We start from the raw sequence: 17,791 nt of genomic DNA, 5'->3' as shown, positions 1-17,791 counted from the left end.
TGTGTGTGTGTGTGGTGGGGGGGGGGGGGTAGCTCAGTGAATGCATTAGAAGGAAGTCAAAGGCATCCTCTGAGAAGCAGCAATAGAAATGTGATTCTGGGTTGCTGGGGGAAGGTTGCCATGGTGAAGCTATGCTGAGTAATAAAAGATGGGCTCTGATCTCACAGATAAATAGGCTCTGGGGAGACACCTCCCCCAAAGACCTCTATCTCAGTTTGCTCTGTCGTTTCTCCATCATGCCCCCAGTTATTTTCCTACACTGGCCAGTGTACTCTCTGCACAGCTCAAATCTTTAATGTCATTTTCACTGTGCCATCGTCGTATTCTTCAACTTTGAGGTAAAACAGCCAATTAATTTCTCCAGCTTTGCTGAACGTACATGTCTGACTCCGTCAGAATAATGCTGCTCTGTGAGTGAGGCTCTGTGTTGAATCAAGGGGTGCACTTTCTGGAATATATATTCCAAAGGAACTGGTGGAAATTTAAAGAGAAAAGCATTCAGTCTTCTTAAGGAGGCACAAAACGAGTGTTGAAATAGACTGAAAGAATGAGTTTGACACAAAGGAGCCAACAGACTGAGGCGGTTTCATCACTTAATCCCAGAAGTTCTTTAATTTTCTTTGCCTGCTGTCTCAGACATCATCAGCCATAAAATGCAGGATTTCACAGAAAAGTAGCACATCAAAAATATTCAGTAGTGAGAAATGATTATATAAAATTAAAGTATTTTATATGCTGGTTTTTGTTTTAATGTGACTCAGTTTATGCATCAGTACAAACATGATGAAGGCAAGTCTTACTGTATAAAATATCTTTATAAGTCACAACTGAGCTCACCACCAGTCATACGGCTAACGATGCACGTCTTTCCAATAAAGTCCACAAGTTTTGATGGAATAATTGATTCTACAGCAGCTTTTTATATATATCCAACAAGGTTCAGTCAGGTCATCTGGTTTCTTCTTTTTTGTTGTTGTTGAGATGTTTCGTCCTTCATCCAAAGGACTTCCTCAATCCGAGAAGCTACCAAACAAAACTGATTGCCCCAAACAGCATACTCCATAGTGGGAAAAAAAACATTTTGCTGGTGCTTTGGTGTTTTGAACCACTTTGGCATGGCTGTTTCAGAGAAGTTGACGAGGGAGAGGGCGGGCCCCATAGGCCATCTTAGCACCAGAAAACTGTTTGTGGGAATCAGTTTTGTTTGGTGGCTTCTCGGATTGAGGAAGCAAAAAAAAAAAAAAAAAAAATGTCCAGATGACCTGACTGAAAATTGTTGGATTTATACCTGGATTATTGAGCATGAACTTTGGAGATTTTTACATATTAAGCAGCATTCTGAAATAAAGACCTAGTATGATTTGAAGGAATGCATGTCACCTGCCACCTTTCATGCCAGAGTTTTAAATTAAGATCATTTTAAATTAAGAAATGAGTCAAGGCCACTTTCATGATGAAGATGAATGAATCAATGAAGACTCAACACAATCTGCTGGCTTCCTTAGTTAAATAACGTTACTAATATCCATTTTATGTATGTGAATGTTTTTGTACAGTGCACTGAGATCACTTCTGTTCTGACTTGGCACTATATAAATCAATTTAATTTAATTTAATTCATAAACTTTTGTAAATAAAGTTTTAAACAGTTTCACAGGAAATAGAAAGATCTCATGCGCTCTCATGTTGGTGTGTGTTTCAGGTGTTGAGGCATCTCAGCTCCTGTCATGACAAATTTAAACTCAGTATCTGTAAAATTAGCTGAGTCATATTTTTGTGTTTTCTGGTTTCAGTTTGCTGGATACAGCTGTCTTGAATTTGGTCGACTCCAAAAGTTCATTGTTTGTAGATGTACAACTATTGATTACATTCATTAAAATACATCCACTGGTTCATATGATATTTTACTAACAGACCGAGAGACAAACACACACATGAATGCAGGCAAAAACATTACTGCGCCTTCATTTTTAACAATGGACCAAAAAAAAAAACGTTGACACAGCTGACAGATAGTTCATTAGTGCAAGAGCAATTAATAAGTCAGCTGCTGATTAGGTGTTGTCTTTCAGAGCTGATCACTCAGGTAGTTTCCCAACATCAACCTCATAATTCCTTCGCAAATGTACGTTTAAAAATAATGTGATTCTAGTGGACATAAAAATAACTGCAGGACGGCACAGTGCTCAGATGTATTTCAGTGATTTCAGTGGTGGAGTTTGCATGTTCTCTGCGTGCATGCGTGGGTTTTCTCCAGGTACTCCATTTTCATCCCACAGATTTAAAAACATGCATGTTAGGCTGATTGGTAACTCTAAATTGCCTCTAGGTGTGAGTGAGAGAGTGAATGGTTGTTTGTCTTGTTTGTCTCTATATGTCTCTGTGATGGACTGGAGACCTGTCCTGGGTGTATCACGCCTCTTGCACAGTGATTGCTGGACATGGGCACTGGCGACCCCCGTGACCCAAAAATGGAGGAAGCAGGTAAAAGATAATGGATGGATGGAAAAACATTCAGTATTACATATTTTTGAGTGGCAAAAGTATGTGCACCTTTGCTTTCAGTACCTGTTGTGACACCCCACCCCCCAGGGAAGAAATAATTTTGGTAAATGTTGATCAGTGCTGCACACCTTGGAGGAATTTTATCCCATTCCTCCGTACAGAATAGCTCCAACTCTAGGATGTTGGTGGGTTTACTCACATTAACTGCAGCTTCAGGTCCTTCCACAATATCTGGATTGGATTAAGGTCAGGATTTTGACTTGGCCATTCCAAAACATGAACTTCATTCTTCTTGAATCATTATTTGATAGAACCACTTGTGTGTTCAGGGTCATTGTTGCTGCATGACTCACCTTCTCTTGAGATTCAGTTCATGGACGTTGTCCTTTCTCTGATATAATTCAGAATTTGTTGTTCCATCAGTGATGTCAAGCCGTCCTGGCCCAGATGCAGCAAACAGACCCAAACCATGATACTACCACCATCATGTTTCACAGATGGGATAAGGTTCTTATGCAGGAATGCAGAGTTTGCTTTTCTCCAAGCAACACTTCATTTAAACCACAAGGTTCTATTTTGGTCTCATCCATCCACAAAACATTCTTCCAACAGTCTTCTGGTTTGTCCACGTGATCTTTAGCAAACTGCAGACGAGCATCATTGTTCTTTTTGGAGAGCAGTGGCTTCCTCCTTCAACCCTGCCATGCACACCATTGTTGTTCAGTGTTCTCCTGATGGTGAACTCATGAACATTAACATCAGTCAATGTTGCTTAGCAGTTTCTCTGGGGTCCTTTGTGACCTCGCCGACTATTCCACATCTTGCTCTTGGAGTGATTTGGTCCACCACGCCTGGGGAGGGTAATGTAATGAGACAGCCGAGAGATGGATTTAGCTCAGGGGTGCTCTCTTACATTTTATAATATCTGGACTAGTTCAAGTACATGATATTATACTTAATTTAAACGGATTCTTTCATTTTTCTGGACTAAGTGATATTGTGCTTAGAAGTACTGTGTGGGAGATGGTCTAATCAGTGACATGAGTCGTTAATTTTCTTTGACCCATCAAAATGAATGTGGTCATTTATTAACAGAATCAAAATTTAACATCAAAACATTGTACACTTGATTATTCTGATTGATTACAATAACACAGCTTAATTAATGAGCTTTACAATGAAAAATCATACGGCCATGATTTCTCACTTGCAACTAAAAACAACAGACATATCTGAAGATATCTGGATTAATTACTGCAGGCTTAGCTTATCTTTTTACTGGCGAGATAGAAGAGATGGAGTAAAGTTTAAGGAGGGAAAGTGGATACTTAGGGTTAACTAAGATAATAAAGAAAAGATGGGGAGTTATCTTGTTTGAAACCAGATAGCACGTTTCCCAGTGATTTCGGCTAGATGTACCCGAGCGTCGACTCTTTACCTTGGTGGGGTTTCAGAGAGGTCTTCTCCTGGCGTCCAGCAAGGCTGAGTCTTTTTACCTCCAGGGATTTATCCGCGTCTCATCAACTTGGGATGACGAGGCTGACTGGCCCAGCTTCCAAAATAAACTTCCCCAAAAGATAGTCTTGAATTTCCTCCATTTGTACACAATCTGTGTGACTGTGGATTAGTGGAGTCCAAACTCTTTAGAGATGGTTTTGTAACCTTTTCCAGCCTGATGAGCATCACCTCTTTTTCTGAGCTCCTCAGAAATCTCCTCTGTTCCCGCCATGATCCACTTCCACAAACATGTTGTGAAGATCTGACTTTTATAGATCCCTGTTCTTTAAATCAAACAGGGCGTCCACTCACACCTGATCATCATCCCATTGATTGAAAACACCCGACTCTAATTTCACTTTCAAATTAACTGCTAATCCTAGACATACTTTTACCACTCACAAATATGTAATATTGGATCATTTCCCTCAATAAATAAATGGCCAAGTGTAATATTTAGTCTCATTTGTTTAGCTGGGTTCTCTTTATCTACTTTTATATATGATTTCAATTCAACCTCATTGTTTTCATTTTAAACCTAACAGACTTAAGACTAGTTTTGGTGCTAAAACTTGAGCAACTACACAGTCTTCCCTGAAGTTATCATGTATTTATGAGGTTTAGATCAAACTAACCTGTGGAATAACAGAAAAGGTGCTAAAAGTTATTTAAATGAAATACTAATACTAAACTTGATGTCATGATTTTTAGTCTACTTTAGTGTATTTGTTCTCACCTCTTTCCTTGTTAAATGGCAAAAGAACAAAGTTCACTTCTAAAAATGAGAACTGGTTTCCTTAACTTGCTTCTAATTTCTTTTCTTTTTTTTTCACACGTGCTGTCACATGATCACATGTTCATGTGGTACATTTGAGACCAGAGCGTTTATGGGAAATACCGTGTACAGTTTGTTAGAATAATAGTTCATTTTATGACTCTCGTTTAAAATCTCTATAGAGAAAAGAGACAAATGCTTTGCGCCAAGGAATTCCTGAAATGATTCAAAACCTTTGTAAAAAAAAAAAAATAATAAATCTCTGTATTTCTCTATTATTAAAATATGCATGCAAACAAATCTGTGTCCGTGGCCTCAGTTTTTCTAATTAGTCCAAATAAAGTTTCACACTTTATCCTTACACTTGTATTATACGCCAAAACTTCTGTTTCACCTTTAGTTGTCATGAGATAGTTACTTTTTTCTACTAATATTTCAAAATTTTTCATGACCATTTGATTTATTAAGATATTATCAAAGGAGGCATGCTCTGTTTTGCTTTATCTCTTTCACAGAAACATTCTCTTCTTTATGTACATGTGAGGGCTGAAGCGTTGTTAGTTTCTTTCAGGGTATGATTAGCTAACCAGACTTTTTTTTTAGACTGTTTTGAGGTTTTATGCATGCTTATAATGTCACACATATGATACTTGTGCCACCAAGGCTCTAACTTTGTATAATCAGTGCTCCAAAGTTACCATCAGGCTAACAAAGAGAAGTGACAGGATGTTGTAGCAAAACTCGAGTCAGACTCTGAGTTAAAACCTAACCTTCCAATATTTATAACCATCCAATGTTTTATTCTCTTCAAAGTTTAAAGCAATGTTTTCGCAGTGAAAACATTGGATCTCAGAGCGTAGCAGCACATGGATGGTGCCTGGGGGTCTAAAATACTCAGAGCTTAAGATCCACTCCGACCTCTCCTCAACACGGTTAAAGAGGGATCAGGACATCGCACCTGAACAGCTCATGTCTCATCATGTTCTACGTGCATTACTGGTCAAAATATGCTGCTGCTTTATTAGATTTCATCCTAATTTTTCATGTCTAACCTTATGATGAGGATGCAGATTTCCATTAACTTTTGTTAAAGAGACAACTCAACTCGTGATTTGGGCTTCTCCACAGGTATCAACAAAGGAAGCTGCTTCCGGATCAATCACTTTCCAGAGGATAACGACTACGATACAGACAGCTCAGAGTACATCTTACGTAAGTCAGTGCAACCTCTTCAAATACTCCAACCTTTAATCCTCTGTCTGCCTGTCCCCCCCCCTCTGTGATGATGGAGTTATCACAAGGGTACTTAATGTGTCATGACATCTCTATCCCCTCTCCAAAAAAGTCTGATGTTGTGACAGTAATTGCAGCTCTGCTGATAGTGAGGTGTGTTGTGTTGATGTGCAACAGAGCTTGTCTAAAAAAAGGCAGACTTTACTCTCATAAGAGTGTGATATAGGGATACTTTTGGATTTAAGTGGGGTGTCTCAGAGAAGACACTGAATTTAAAAAAAAAATGTGGGAGTGAAGAGGTTAGAGAAGGTGAGCCTGTGATCAAAATGTGGGTGGAAAAGGTGAAACACCCACACCTGCCTCCACCCTCATTTGCCCCATTCTGGGCCCTTGAGCAAAGCCCTTAACCCCCACCATCTGCTCCCCTGAGTACACTAGATAGCAGCTCTCTGCTCCACACAGAGGGCTGTGGTAGCTCGGTGGCCAGTGGTTGCGTCAGGAATAAAAACAACTGCCAAGTCTTTGTGCGAGTTTGTTCGCTGTGGCGACCCTTGAAGAAGGGAGCAGCCGAAGAAAGAAAACTGCCCCCCCCCCCCCAAGGACATCTGTTGCCTTATCAGAACCATGATGCTGATAGACACTGTACCATCTTATCAGAACTTTGGAACTCTCTGGAGTGTTTATGAATAACTCACCGCCATTGTCGACTTCTATGAATAAATGTATTGTGATGTCATTGTATGTTGCAGCTTTATGTTGCAAGGTCTTTTTTTTTTTACGTCTTTTATACTATTCTTTTTCCCGGCCAGGACATGGTGTGAAACATGATATATATATATATATATTTTTTTTTTGCTTCCTCCACCCTTGTGTTCTCTTTTCCTCATCTGCCTGTATGTTGTATGGAAAAGGTCTCTTGTAAATAAGTCTTCGAGGCTCAATGGGAACTTAATAATAATAATAATTATATATATATATATATATGCCATGGCCACTAAAGCAACAATTGTAATATTCAACACAACCAAAACAGAAAATTTTATTTATGCGATTACTTTTATTGCCTCATGGAAAGGCAGCAAACTCTTTTAATCAGCCACTGGTATCACTAAACACATTCACCTGATTTACTGACACTGGTTGCATCAAGTATAGATCTGTTTATTTATTGCTAAATCGAAGCTACAGGTACTTACATGTAGTATTTATGACACCCTGCATCAACAGTCCCTATTTCAGTGACACAAACTTATGGGGCTAATTTAGTTAAGAAAAAGTTTTCTCTCCAACGTTACAGTTCCTGTTGGTTGTCAAAGAAATCACACCAAAAAACTGAAATAAGATGGAATAATGTGTAACAATACAAGAAATAATGACTGGAACGTTTTTTTTTTTTTTTGACTCTGCAGTTAACCTGAACGAAAGACGATTGTGGGTCAGAACTTTCAAGTGGCTCTTTTTTGATGTTCCCATTCTTTCTTTGCTGATTTATTCATAGCTTAATAAGATGTGGATTGGTTCATTTGTAATTTTGTGCTAGCAGTCCGAAAGTTTTGTGTTGGCGCATAATCAGTTTGTTATCTGTTGTAGAAGTGTGGGGAGCAGTGAGCATCCATACAGTCTTGCTGTTTTATAATCTGGTGGGTATTTTTCTGAACGCAAATCAAACTGAGAGGTTTAGTAGAAAGCACATTCAATGGTTACACATGTTTGTGTTGAACGCGATTGTCTGTAGAAGGACTCTAACAAGTTTTTTCCTCCATTAGGGTCACAGTCCAACTAAAATGGAAACTATGAGCACCCTTTAGGTTCAAGAATCACCAATAATATTCAATGTTAAAAAGTTGTAGGCACTGGTTTGTTAGAAAGAAACATTAAAAGTGTTGTACAAAATAAGTAAAAAAATAAACCTTTTAAACATAATGGCAGTGATTGCGTCATAGCACTGTGCAAACCCCCTTTTTTTGTAGTTCCTTGTATCCGGAGAGATTTTGAAAACACCAGTACCTGTTTCTGAATGAGGCACTCAGTCAACATTTGGTGAGTCAGACCACTTCCTCTGACTTCTTGAAGCCTGTTGGTAGTTTGTCTACTTTCTTTAAAAGTTTGCTGAGTTTGGGTCATAAAGCTTTGACATCACATCGGCTACTAGCAGACCACTCTCATCTGTTCTGGAACATCAGTGTGAAGGTTTGGTCAAAGAAACCACAATGTCTTTATAACAAGGATGCAAAGTAGTTGAGCGGTGCAAGTCCTTACAGCTGTCTCAGCCGTGAAACCTCTCAGCAAACACAGTGCGTTTGTTTCCATTTCTTCACTTTTTCCTTTAAATTAATCCACTGTTTGTTCTTTACAGTTGGACCCAGAATGACAAAGATGGAAAAATATGTTTGTTTTTTACTGAAATACATCTTGTCCTGGTTTCATTTTCTGATAGCATTACATATTGTTGGTTCCCTAGGGGATGGGTGAATAAAACATTTATATAAATCAATAAGATAGGCACCTACTGGCCTAATTAAATTACTGTAAAAGTTAAGAATTGTACTGTTATCTTTAGCTAACTAGGTTGATTCATCCCACTGGAGCACATATGGATGAAACACTTTGATCTAGACCAGTGGTCAGCATTAGCCAGATATTTTCTAAGCAGAAGGTACTGGGGAAAGCTTATGATTGGACATGTTTCTAATACTTGTTTGTTCTTTTATTCCAATTTCTGCTGCCATGAGCACATCGTGACTTTTACCATGGTGCTTGGTTTTGATTGAGAGATTTTACACATGACTTCCTTCCTAATCACTGTAAAAGTAAAGAGAAGATGAAGAAGATGCGAAAAATTATGATCATTTCTAAAAATGAAATAATTTTACCGGTAATAAAAAGTAAATGACTATGGCGTTTTAAGTCAAGCACTAGAAGAAGACACCAAGAGCAGCCATCCATTTCTTTACTCATCTGTTCCTTCTGGTCAGGGTTGCGTGAAGTTTGTGCCTGTCTCCAGCAGTCTTTGGGTGAGAGGAGGGGTACAACCTGGACAGGTTGCCAGTCCATCACAGAGACACATATAAAGAAGACAGTCAACCATTCATGAGCTCACAAATATCTTATAATAATTTAGAGAAGCCAATTAATCTAACATGGATATTTTTGGTCTGTGGGAGGAAACTGGAGTATCCAAAGAAAACCAACATGTTAAAGGGAATAAATATTAACTCCACACAGAAAGATCCCAGACCCAGTCAGGAATGGAACCTGCTCATTGTTTTCAACAGTGGTGGGATGTAACTAAGTACAAGTACTTTGTTACTGTACTTCAGTACATGTTTCATGTATCTGTACTTCACTTAAGTAGAGTTAAACATGGATACTTTCCACTTTTACTCCACTACATTTTACATTAAGTATCTGTACGTTCTACTACACTACATTTCTAGAATGCGTTGCGTTACATGTTACATTCATGTTGCTTTTTTGTTTGTTTGTTTGTTTGTTTATTAGTTTGAAAGTAACCAGTGGCGAGAGGGGAGTTGGTCCATTGAATCACTGCAAAGTGGGCAGGTAACATTAGACCTGCCTTCAAGAAGAGCTATATCAGAGTCAGAGTCAGAGTCAGAGTTTCTTTATTGTCATTCGCACCTCATGTGGTACATGTGGTGGAGCGAAATTATGTACGCAGGGTCCCAGTTACATCCAACAATAAAATGTATAAGAAAAACAGTAATGACATCTAAGATATGAACTAAGAAAAACATCAACTAAATATACACTAAGCACTCATAACATAAAACATTGAACATCAGCACAAACATGAACATGAGTCTGTGAGCAGATGTGCACGCATGAACACATCAACATTGAAACAGATCAGCAGCAACATGAAACAGATCAGCAGCAACATGATATGGTTTTTCACAGTGATTATTCTAGTTAGAGATTCATGAGTCTAACAGCCCCAGGGTAGAAGCTGTTCCTCAGTCTAGTGGTTCTAGACTTAATGCTCCTTAACCTCCTTCCTGAGGGGAGTGGGGCAAAAAGTGTGTGTGCTGGGTGAGTGGGGTCCTTCATGATGCAGGTGGCCCTCTTCCTGCATCTGGAGGTGTAGATGTCTGTGATGGTGGGGAGACTGATTCCAACAGATTTCTGTGCAGCCTTCACCACTCTCTGCAAAGCTTTTCTTTCTGCAGCTGTGCAGCCTCCATGCCACACGTTGATGCTCGAGCACAGGATGCTCTCCACTGCACACCTGTAGAAGGAGGTGAGGACTGAGCTTCCCAGACCAGCTCGCCTCAGCCGTCTGAGGAAGTAGAGTCTCTGATGAGCTTTCTTGATCAGGCTGGTGGTGTTGTTGCTCCAGCTGAGGTTGTCATTCATGTGTACACCCAAGTACTTGTAGCTGGAGACCACTTCCACCGCAGATCCTCTTATGTTCAGGGAGGTGTAGGTGTTTTTGTTCCTTCTGAAGTCCACAATCATCTCCTTTGTCTTCTTCACATTGATGTGAAGGTTATTCTCTCTGCACCAGCTCTCCAGGTGTTCCACCTCTTGCCTGTAGCTGGACTCATCATTGTTTGTGATGCATCCCACCACCGCTGTATCATCTGCAAACTTTACAATATGACAGCCTGGATGGGTAGCTGCACAATCATATGTGAGCAGAGTAAACAGAAGGGGGCTCAACACACATCCCTGAGGAGAGCCAGTGCTGAGGGTTATGGTGGAGGAGGAGAGGTTGTGGATCCTCACTAACTGTGGTCTGTTTGTTAAAAAGTCTAGTACCCAGTTGCAGATGGAGGGGCTTAGTCCTAGTGTGAATAGTTTGTCCATCAGGGTTTGGGGGATCATGGTGTTGAAGGCGGATGTGAAGTCCACAAAGAGCATACGGACGTAAGAGTTTTTCTGCTCCAGGTGGTTGAGTGCAGTGTGGACCACAGAGGAGATTGCATCCTCTGTTGATCGGTTCTCACAGTATGCGTACTGATGAGGGTCCTCGTTGATGTTGATGGTTGTTTTGATGTGAGTCATGACCAGTTTTTCGAAGCATTTAGCGACTATCGGGGTGAGGGCCACTGGCCGATAGTCATTCAGACCAGTCACTGTAGAGCTTTTTGGGACTGGGATGATGGTGGCAGTCTTCAGGCAGGTGGGAACTGTCTCCAGGGTAAGTGAGGTGTTAAAGATGTCTGCCAGCACCTCACAGAGCTGATCAGCACATTCCTTCAACACTTTTCCGGGGATGTTGTCTGGGCCAGTTGCTTTGTGCGGATTAATCCTCCTGAAGGTACTCCTTACTTCTGCTGAGGTCACGCTGAGATGCTCTTCATCCGGTGGTGAGGTGAGTCTGGTGCTGGGTGGTCTGTTCGGGTCTTCAAAGCGTGCATAGAACTTGTTGAGGGCATCAGGCAGAGATGGGTCTTTGGGGCATTGTTCACTCCTTCCTTTATAATCTGTTATGCACTTAATGCCCCTCCACATGCTCCGAGGGTCTTGTGAGATGAATTGACCCTCGATCCTCTTTGCATATGTGGCCTTGGCCCTCTTAATACCAGCAACCAGCTCTTTTCTTGTCCTACTCAGCTCCTCTGAGTTTCCAGACCTGAAGGCAGTGTTCCTGGCTTCCAGCAGGGTACGCACCTCTGCATTCAGCCAAGGTTTTCTGTTTGGGTAGCTTTTAACATTTCTGATAGTGGAGACTGTGTCAGTACATGTACTAATGTAACCCAGTACTGAGGATGTGTATTGGTCAAGATCAAGCGAACCTCCATTTTCAGCAGCTTCTCTGAAAACCTGCCAGTCTGTTCGATCAAAACAATCTCTCAGTATGGGTCCACTGTCCTGGCTCCAACATTTAACTTTCTTTTGTACCGGTCTGGAGCGTCTCAGCGGGGGCATGTAAGCAGGAGCCAGGAAGATTGAGATGTGGTCTGACAGTCCTAGGTGGCAACTATTTATCATAATTTTATAGCTAATGAGAAAAAATAATGATTGGATAAGACTCTGTTATCTGAAACATTTGCCATTTGTCGTTATAGTCTGAAGAGTTTCACATGTCTGAGTGGGTTGAGCCTATTTAGAATCAACACATGTCTGAAACAATAAAACCCCCTCAGGCATTTCATCTGTCCCTGAAAAAAACCCTGCGGTGTTGACAGTGTGCACCGATCCCGACAGTAAAAAGAATTATTTGTCTTTGTAAGTAGCAGGGATTTGTTAGGGCTGTCTGCATCCTTGTCTCCAAAACCTGACGTAAATGCCCAGCAATTGTCTGACACTGTCCGATAATTGGCTCTCAGACGGCGGTCAGCATGCCACAGCTGAGCGAGTCCCATCACAGACCCCTCAACATGTGAGACGTTTCCAGTCGGCAGCAGCTCAACGCTGTGCTCGTCCATTTTATTCAATTACAGTCTGTGCTTTAATGCAGCAGCTGAACTCATGGTGAGTATACAAGGAGGTTCATTGAGAGGTGAGTTAATTAAGGAGTCGAAATAAGGTGACCTGTAAACTGTGGCTGAAAAGTATAAAAGTATTCGTAACATAGTGGAAACATGGTCTATTATGAAGGAAATTCAAAGGCGGTATGAAATTTGAAGATGGTCGTTTGTTGTTGAAAGCTGTAGTTGCTATAGATTATTTTTTTAACTATTGTTATTTTTAAGTACGTTTTTTTGCAATCTTACTATTTCTGCATACTTTGTGTTATTTTGGTTGTTCATAAATCAAAATGTTCAGCTCATGCAGGAGATCGGTGTTGTGCATTTGGGTTTTGTAACTTTTATACTTTTAAAATTATTTAGCTTTATTTACAATTTATTTCTCCATTGAAATGCACTGAAATTTCTTCAAAAACACTTTTCTCTGAAATCTGCTTCAAGATACTTGCACTGCTTTTGTCTTCTTATGCTAATGAGCTAGTAGCTAGTCTTTTGCTACTTTTAGCCAGAATTTTGCTAGTTTTAGATTTTAGCTAGCATTTTGCCACAAAGTTTTTAGCTAGCCATTTGATAGTTTTAGCTTTAAGTTAGCATTTTGTTAGCTTCTAGCTAGCATCTTATTTATGTTTTAAGAAACCAACAAAATTATTTGACTTTTTGAGTTACGTGGAATAAAACGTGCAGGTCGTGTGAATGCTCTTATTGCTTTTACCATTCAGTGTCTGTATCTGTCAGTGACAGGAATTTGTTTTAAAGACTGGTCGATCGATTGTCAGCAGGTTCTTTGGCAGACAACATCCTGGTGAAGGTGCTGAAAGACTGTGCCGATCAGCTCTGAGAGGTGGTGGCCAACATTTTTAATTCCTCCCTCTCCATGGCAACTGTTCCAACCTGCATGAAGACCGCCACCATCATCCCAGTTCCTAAAAGCTATACAGCAACTGGTCTGAATGACTACCGGCCAGTAGCCCTCACCCCGATAGTCGCTAAATGCTTTGAAAGGCTGGTCATGACCACATGACCTACCATCAACATCAGCGAGGACCCTCACCAGGACGCATACCACAATAATCCATCAACAGAAGATGCCATTTCCTCTGTGGCCCACATTGCTCTCACCCACCTGGAGAAAAAGGACTCCTATGTCTGTATGCTCTTTGTGAACTTCACATCTGCCTTCAACACCATGATTCCCCAGACCCTGTTGGAAAAACTACTCACAGGACGAAGCCCCTCAATATACAACTGGGCCCATATACAACTGGGCCCTGGACATTTAACAAACAGACAGTCTGTGAGGATCCACAACTTCTCCTCATCCACCATAACCCTCAGCACTGGCTCCCCTCAGGGCTGTGTGTTGAGCCCCCTCCTGTTCACTCTGCTCACATATAACTGTGCAACAATCCATCCATGCTGTCACATTGTAAATTTTGCAGATGATACAGCAGTGGTTGGATGCATCACAAACAAAGATGAGTCCAGCTACAGGCAGGAGGTGGAACACCTGGAGAGTTGGTTCAGGAAGAACAACCTTCACATCAATGTGAAGAAGATGAAGGAGATGATTGTGCATTTATGATGAAACAAGCACACCTACCCCCCCTCCCCTGAATTTAGGAGAATCTGCGGTGGAAGTAGTCTCCAGCTACAAGTACTTGGGTGTGCACCTGAATGACAACCTCAGCTGGGGAAACAACACCACCAGTCTGATCAAGAAAGCTCATCAGAGACTCTACTACCTCAGGCGGCTGAGCCGAGCTGGACTGAGAAGCTCGGTCCTCACCTCCTTCTCCAGGAGTTCAGTGGAGAGCATCCTGTGCTCCAGCATCAACGTGTGGCATGGAGGCTGCACAGCTGCAGAAAGAAAAGCTTTGCAGAGAGTGGTGAAGGCTGCACAGAAGTCTGTTGGAGTCAGCCACCCCACCATCACAGACATCTACACCTCCAGATGCAGGTAGAGGACTACCTGCATCATAAAGGACCCCACTCACCCAACACACACACTTTTTGCCCCGCTCCCCTCAGGAAGGAGGTTAAGGAGCATTAAGTGTAGAACCACTAGACTGAGGAATAGCTTCTACCCTGAGGCTGTTAGACTCATGAATCTCTAACCAGAATAATCACTGTGGGAAAAAAATACTGTAATGTCACTTTGATTGGTAATATGTGCTGCTGATTATCCATGCTGCTGATCTCATGCTGCTGATTATTTCATACTGCTTTATTCATTCTTTCTCATCTGCTCACACAGACTCATGTTTGTGTTGCTGTTGTTCGGCATATTGTTTTGCACTGTCACCGTTTAGCGTATTTCCTTGTGTATATCTTAGATCCTTATTTACCGTTTCTTTTTACAATTCATATTTTTGCTATTGTTGGGTGTAACTGGGACCCTGTGTACATAATTTCGTTCCACCTCGTGTACCACATGTGATGCGAATGACAATAAAACCTACTTGAACTTGAACTTGGTAGCTGACATATAAAACGGTTTCTCAGCTGTTGTATTTAATGTTCGTCTTTTGGTCTCCGGGGTTTATTAGATTATGTTCATCAAATTGATTCCCACGTGTTAAGTCTTCACACCTGTTGTTTGTGTATCTCATTAAGATCTCATCCCACAAACACACTCACGTGTCTAAAGGACGCTCACTTCTGAATGGGTGGAACTCACCCGGGTAAGTGTTGCAGGATTGGGTTGCACCAGCTGTTTTCTGACCAAATAAAATCAAGGTTTAAATTACATCACATGCCGACACTCTTATCTATGAATCAGGAAACGTTACAGATAAAGCTCTTTAATACTAAATCTATTTTATTTATTGTTTCAGGAAAAAATGCATTACCTTTTACTACTGCTACTAAATTCAATATAATTGTTTTTAAAGTATTTTTTTTTACATTACCATGGGAATAGTACTAGTTTTGCACATTACATTTTGTTCATATATGCTAAACATGTCATATTCCAACTAAACAACAAACAAACAGTCATCCTTCACCTAGATGGGTGGTTTTGTTGTATAAAACACATAAAGAGGTTTTTTCTTGTTGTTGCCCATGCGCCAACTTTTCTTTAAGAGTTATTAGATTTGGAGCACCTTTTTTTAGTATCTTGCACACCATAACATCATTGTTTAAAACAATCCCTCAATGTCAATCAACATATAAATACAAACACATTCAGGTTAAACTGTCTGCTTGTTTGAAACACAGTCATAAAAAAAGTTCCTTTAGTCACTCAGGATGTTAAATGTCTTTATCGCTGCCTAATTTCTCTTTCAAGAAAGTTCAGTCATTTTAACGAAAAGTTTTGACCAACTGTCAAACATGGCAGTGGGAAAAACCCACTGGTACCACCAAAGCTTCAAGTTGTGGTCTTTAAGTTTCAAAGGTGGTTTAAGATATCTGTCCACCAAGGGTTCTCTGTTCCGAACAGTTTTCTTATAAAAACAAAATGTACGGTAACTTGCTGGATCGATTGGTGAAACCTGACCTTTTATGCTACTGCTTTAATTAGACCAAATGTGACTTAATAAAGACTAATCAAACAAAAGCTTTTACCACAGATGAATGCAGTTTGAAAGGTCACACCTGAATCATCTTTAGCTGTTTAATGGAAAGCCATGTGACATCCTCAATTAGTAGCTTTACACATCAGGAGGGGTGGGTTGCAAGAAACACCTTGCACATGTTCATTGTTTATAGTGTCAAACTTTTTAGTAAGAGTTTCAGAGTCCTGTCTCTATGTGTCCCTGTGATGGACTTGCGACCCGTCCAGGGTGTACCCCGCCCCTTGCACAGTGATTGCTGGACATGGGCACCAGCGACCCCCGTGACCCAAAATGGAATAAGCGGGTAAAGATAATGGATGGATGGATGGGTTTCAGAGTCCTGCTCAGTTTAAAGATGACTTTATGTTAGAGTTAAAAAGAGTTCCAATAAAAATTTTGTCTTACCCCCAGGCAGGCTGATTGGTCCACAGCCGTGCCCCTCCACATAGTTTTCCGAGGTGATGTAGATGTGCTTCTTGCACAACCTCCACAGGCCAAAGTGGGCTGCCTCGCAGATTTCATTGAGTCTCTCCACCCGTGGGCTCAGCACGGCCCAGTGGTCCGTCACCACGGCTGTAAACATGCACGCCATGCCCACCATCAACACAAAGATGGCAATCTTTATCTTGGTGCGCTTGTGCATTTTTCCAGGTGGTGGGATTCCTGCTCAGTAACTGTTCGTCTGACAATCTAAAGTCAAATGTGCGCCGCTCTGCGATGTGGACACCGATCTGAAACACTTGTCTCCTCGGTGACTGCTGCAAGCCTCACACAAAGCGGCTTCTTCTTTCCTCTCTCGGCCCAGGACTACTGTCTTCTCTCCCACTGTTGCAGGTCTCTGTGCTTATGGTTCGAAGGGAAGGGGGCCAGACTCCTCTGTCCTACTTTCATGCCCCTCTTTCCCCACACTCTAGGAGCCGCTGGTCCACTGACGGGCTGCAAGTTAAGAGTCAGCTGTTGAGGTAGATCAGATAAGTTGATGACCGGAGCGTCTACTGTGGTGGGTAATGGGTGTGTTTCCTGGGGTGTTGTATGCTATAAATGTGTCTGGTGAGTCAACTCGTCAGGCTCCCGGCCTATCCGGTTACAGCGTCAGTGCGATGAGATTTCAAACATAAGTGCACTAGCAATTTTCTCTCAACTATAGAGTTTTATGTTGTAGTTATAAAAGTTAAAGAAGCAGTTTCAGCAGTGTGAATGTTTCTCTTCTGCTTTTTGTGCTGCAGCATCTGATGCTTCACCTCGTCACAACACTGCCTTGGTGTGGATTTTGCCTTTATAAACTATTTATAAGAAGAAAGTGGATGTGCTTATAACGAGCAGCAGCTAGATTGCAGCTGACGAAAGGAAAGAACAAAACCATTTTCAGTTGTTCCACTTAGTACTTCAACCAGGGGTCATATTTTAGAGCAGGGCTATTCAATTGGTGGCTCGGGGGCCAAATAAGGCCCACGGGTGAACTCAGTTCGGTCCACCATTGGGTTCATTTTAAAATAAAAGTAGATTTTAAACCACAAAACAAACTTACTTAATGACAAAAACTGCTGGATATCCAACCCCTGAGCTCTTGGCTTTCATTAACCGTGCCCCCCTGAGCAATTTAGTTGAATAGCGCTATTTTAGAGGCTTTTTCAGATTAAAATTTTTTTTTAGTATGTAGAAGCTAACTTTGTCAGTAGTATTAATATAAATCAAATGTGTGAGCCGTGTGAATTCTGAAGCTTCTTTAAAGTTAAACCCACAAGTAAAGCAATAAGGAAGTAAAAGGTAATTTTTCTTTTAAACATTAT

At 41.0% G+C, this 17,791-nt stretch overlaps 1 protein-coding gene across 1 annotated transcript in view; it reads left to right on the top strand.

Moving 5' to 3' along the window:
- The window catches only part of LOC119422403 (voltage-dependent calcium channel gamma-4 subunit-like), a 108,754-nt gene that overhangs the window by 87,618 nt on the left and 3,345 nt on the right, over window positions 1-17,791 (top strand). Inside the window, exon 2 of the mRNA XM_037689771.1 lies at window positions 5,906-5,989. Within this exon, the coding sequence (XP_037545699.1) occupies window positions 5,906-5,989 (84 nt within the window). The remainder of the gene's footprint in view (window positions 1-5,905; window positions 5,990-17,791) is intronic.

The sequence above is a fragment of the Nematolebias whitei genome, chromosome 16 (genome assembly GCF_014905685.2).
Source record: "Nematolebias whitei isolate Nwh7 chromosome 16, NemWhi1, whole genome shotgun sequence".
Classification (NCBI taxonomy): domain Eukaryota; kingdom Metazoa; phylum Chordata; class Actinopteri; order Cyprinodontiformes; family Rivulidae; genus Nematolebias; species Nematolebias whitei.
This window is presented reverse-complemented; position numbering and strand designations above follow the sequence as displayed.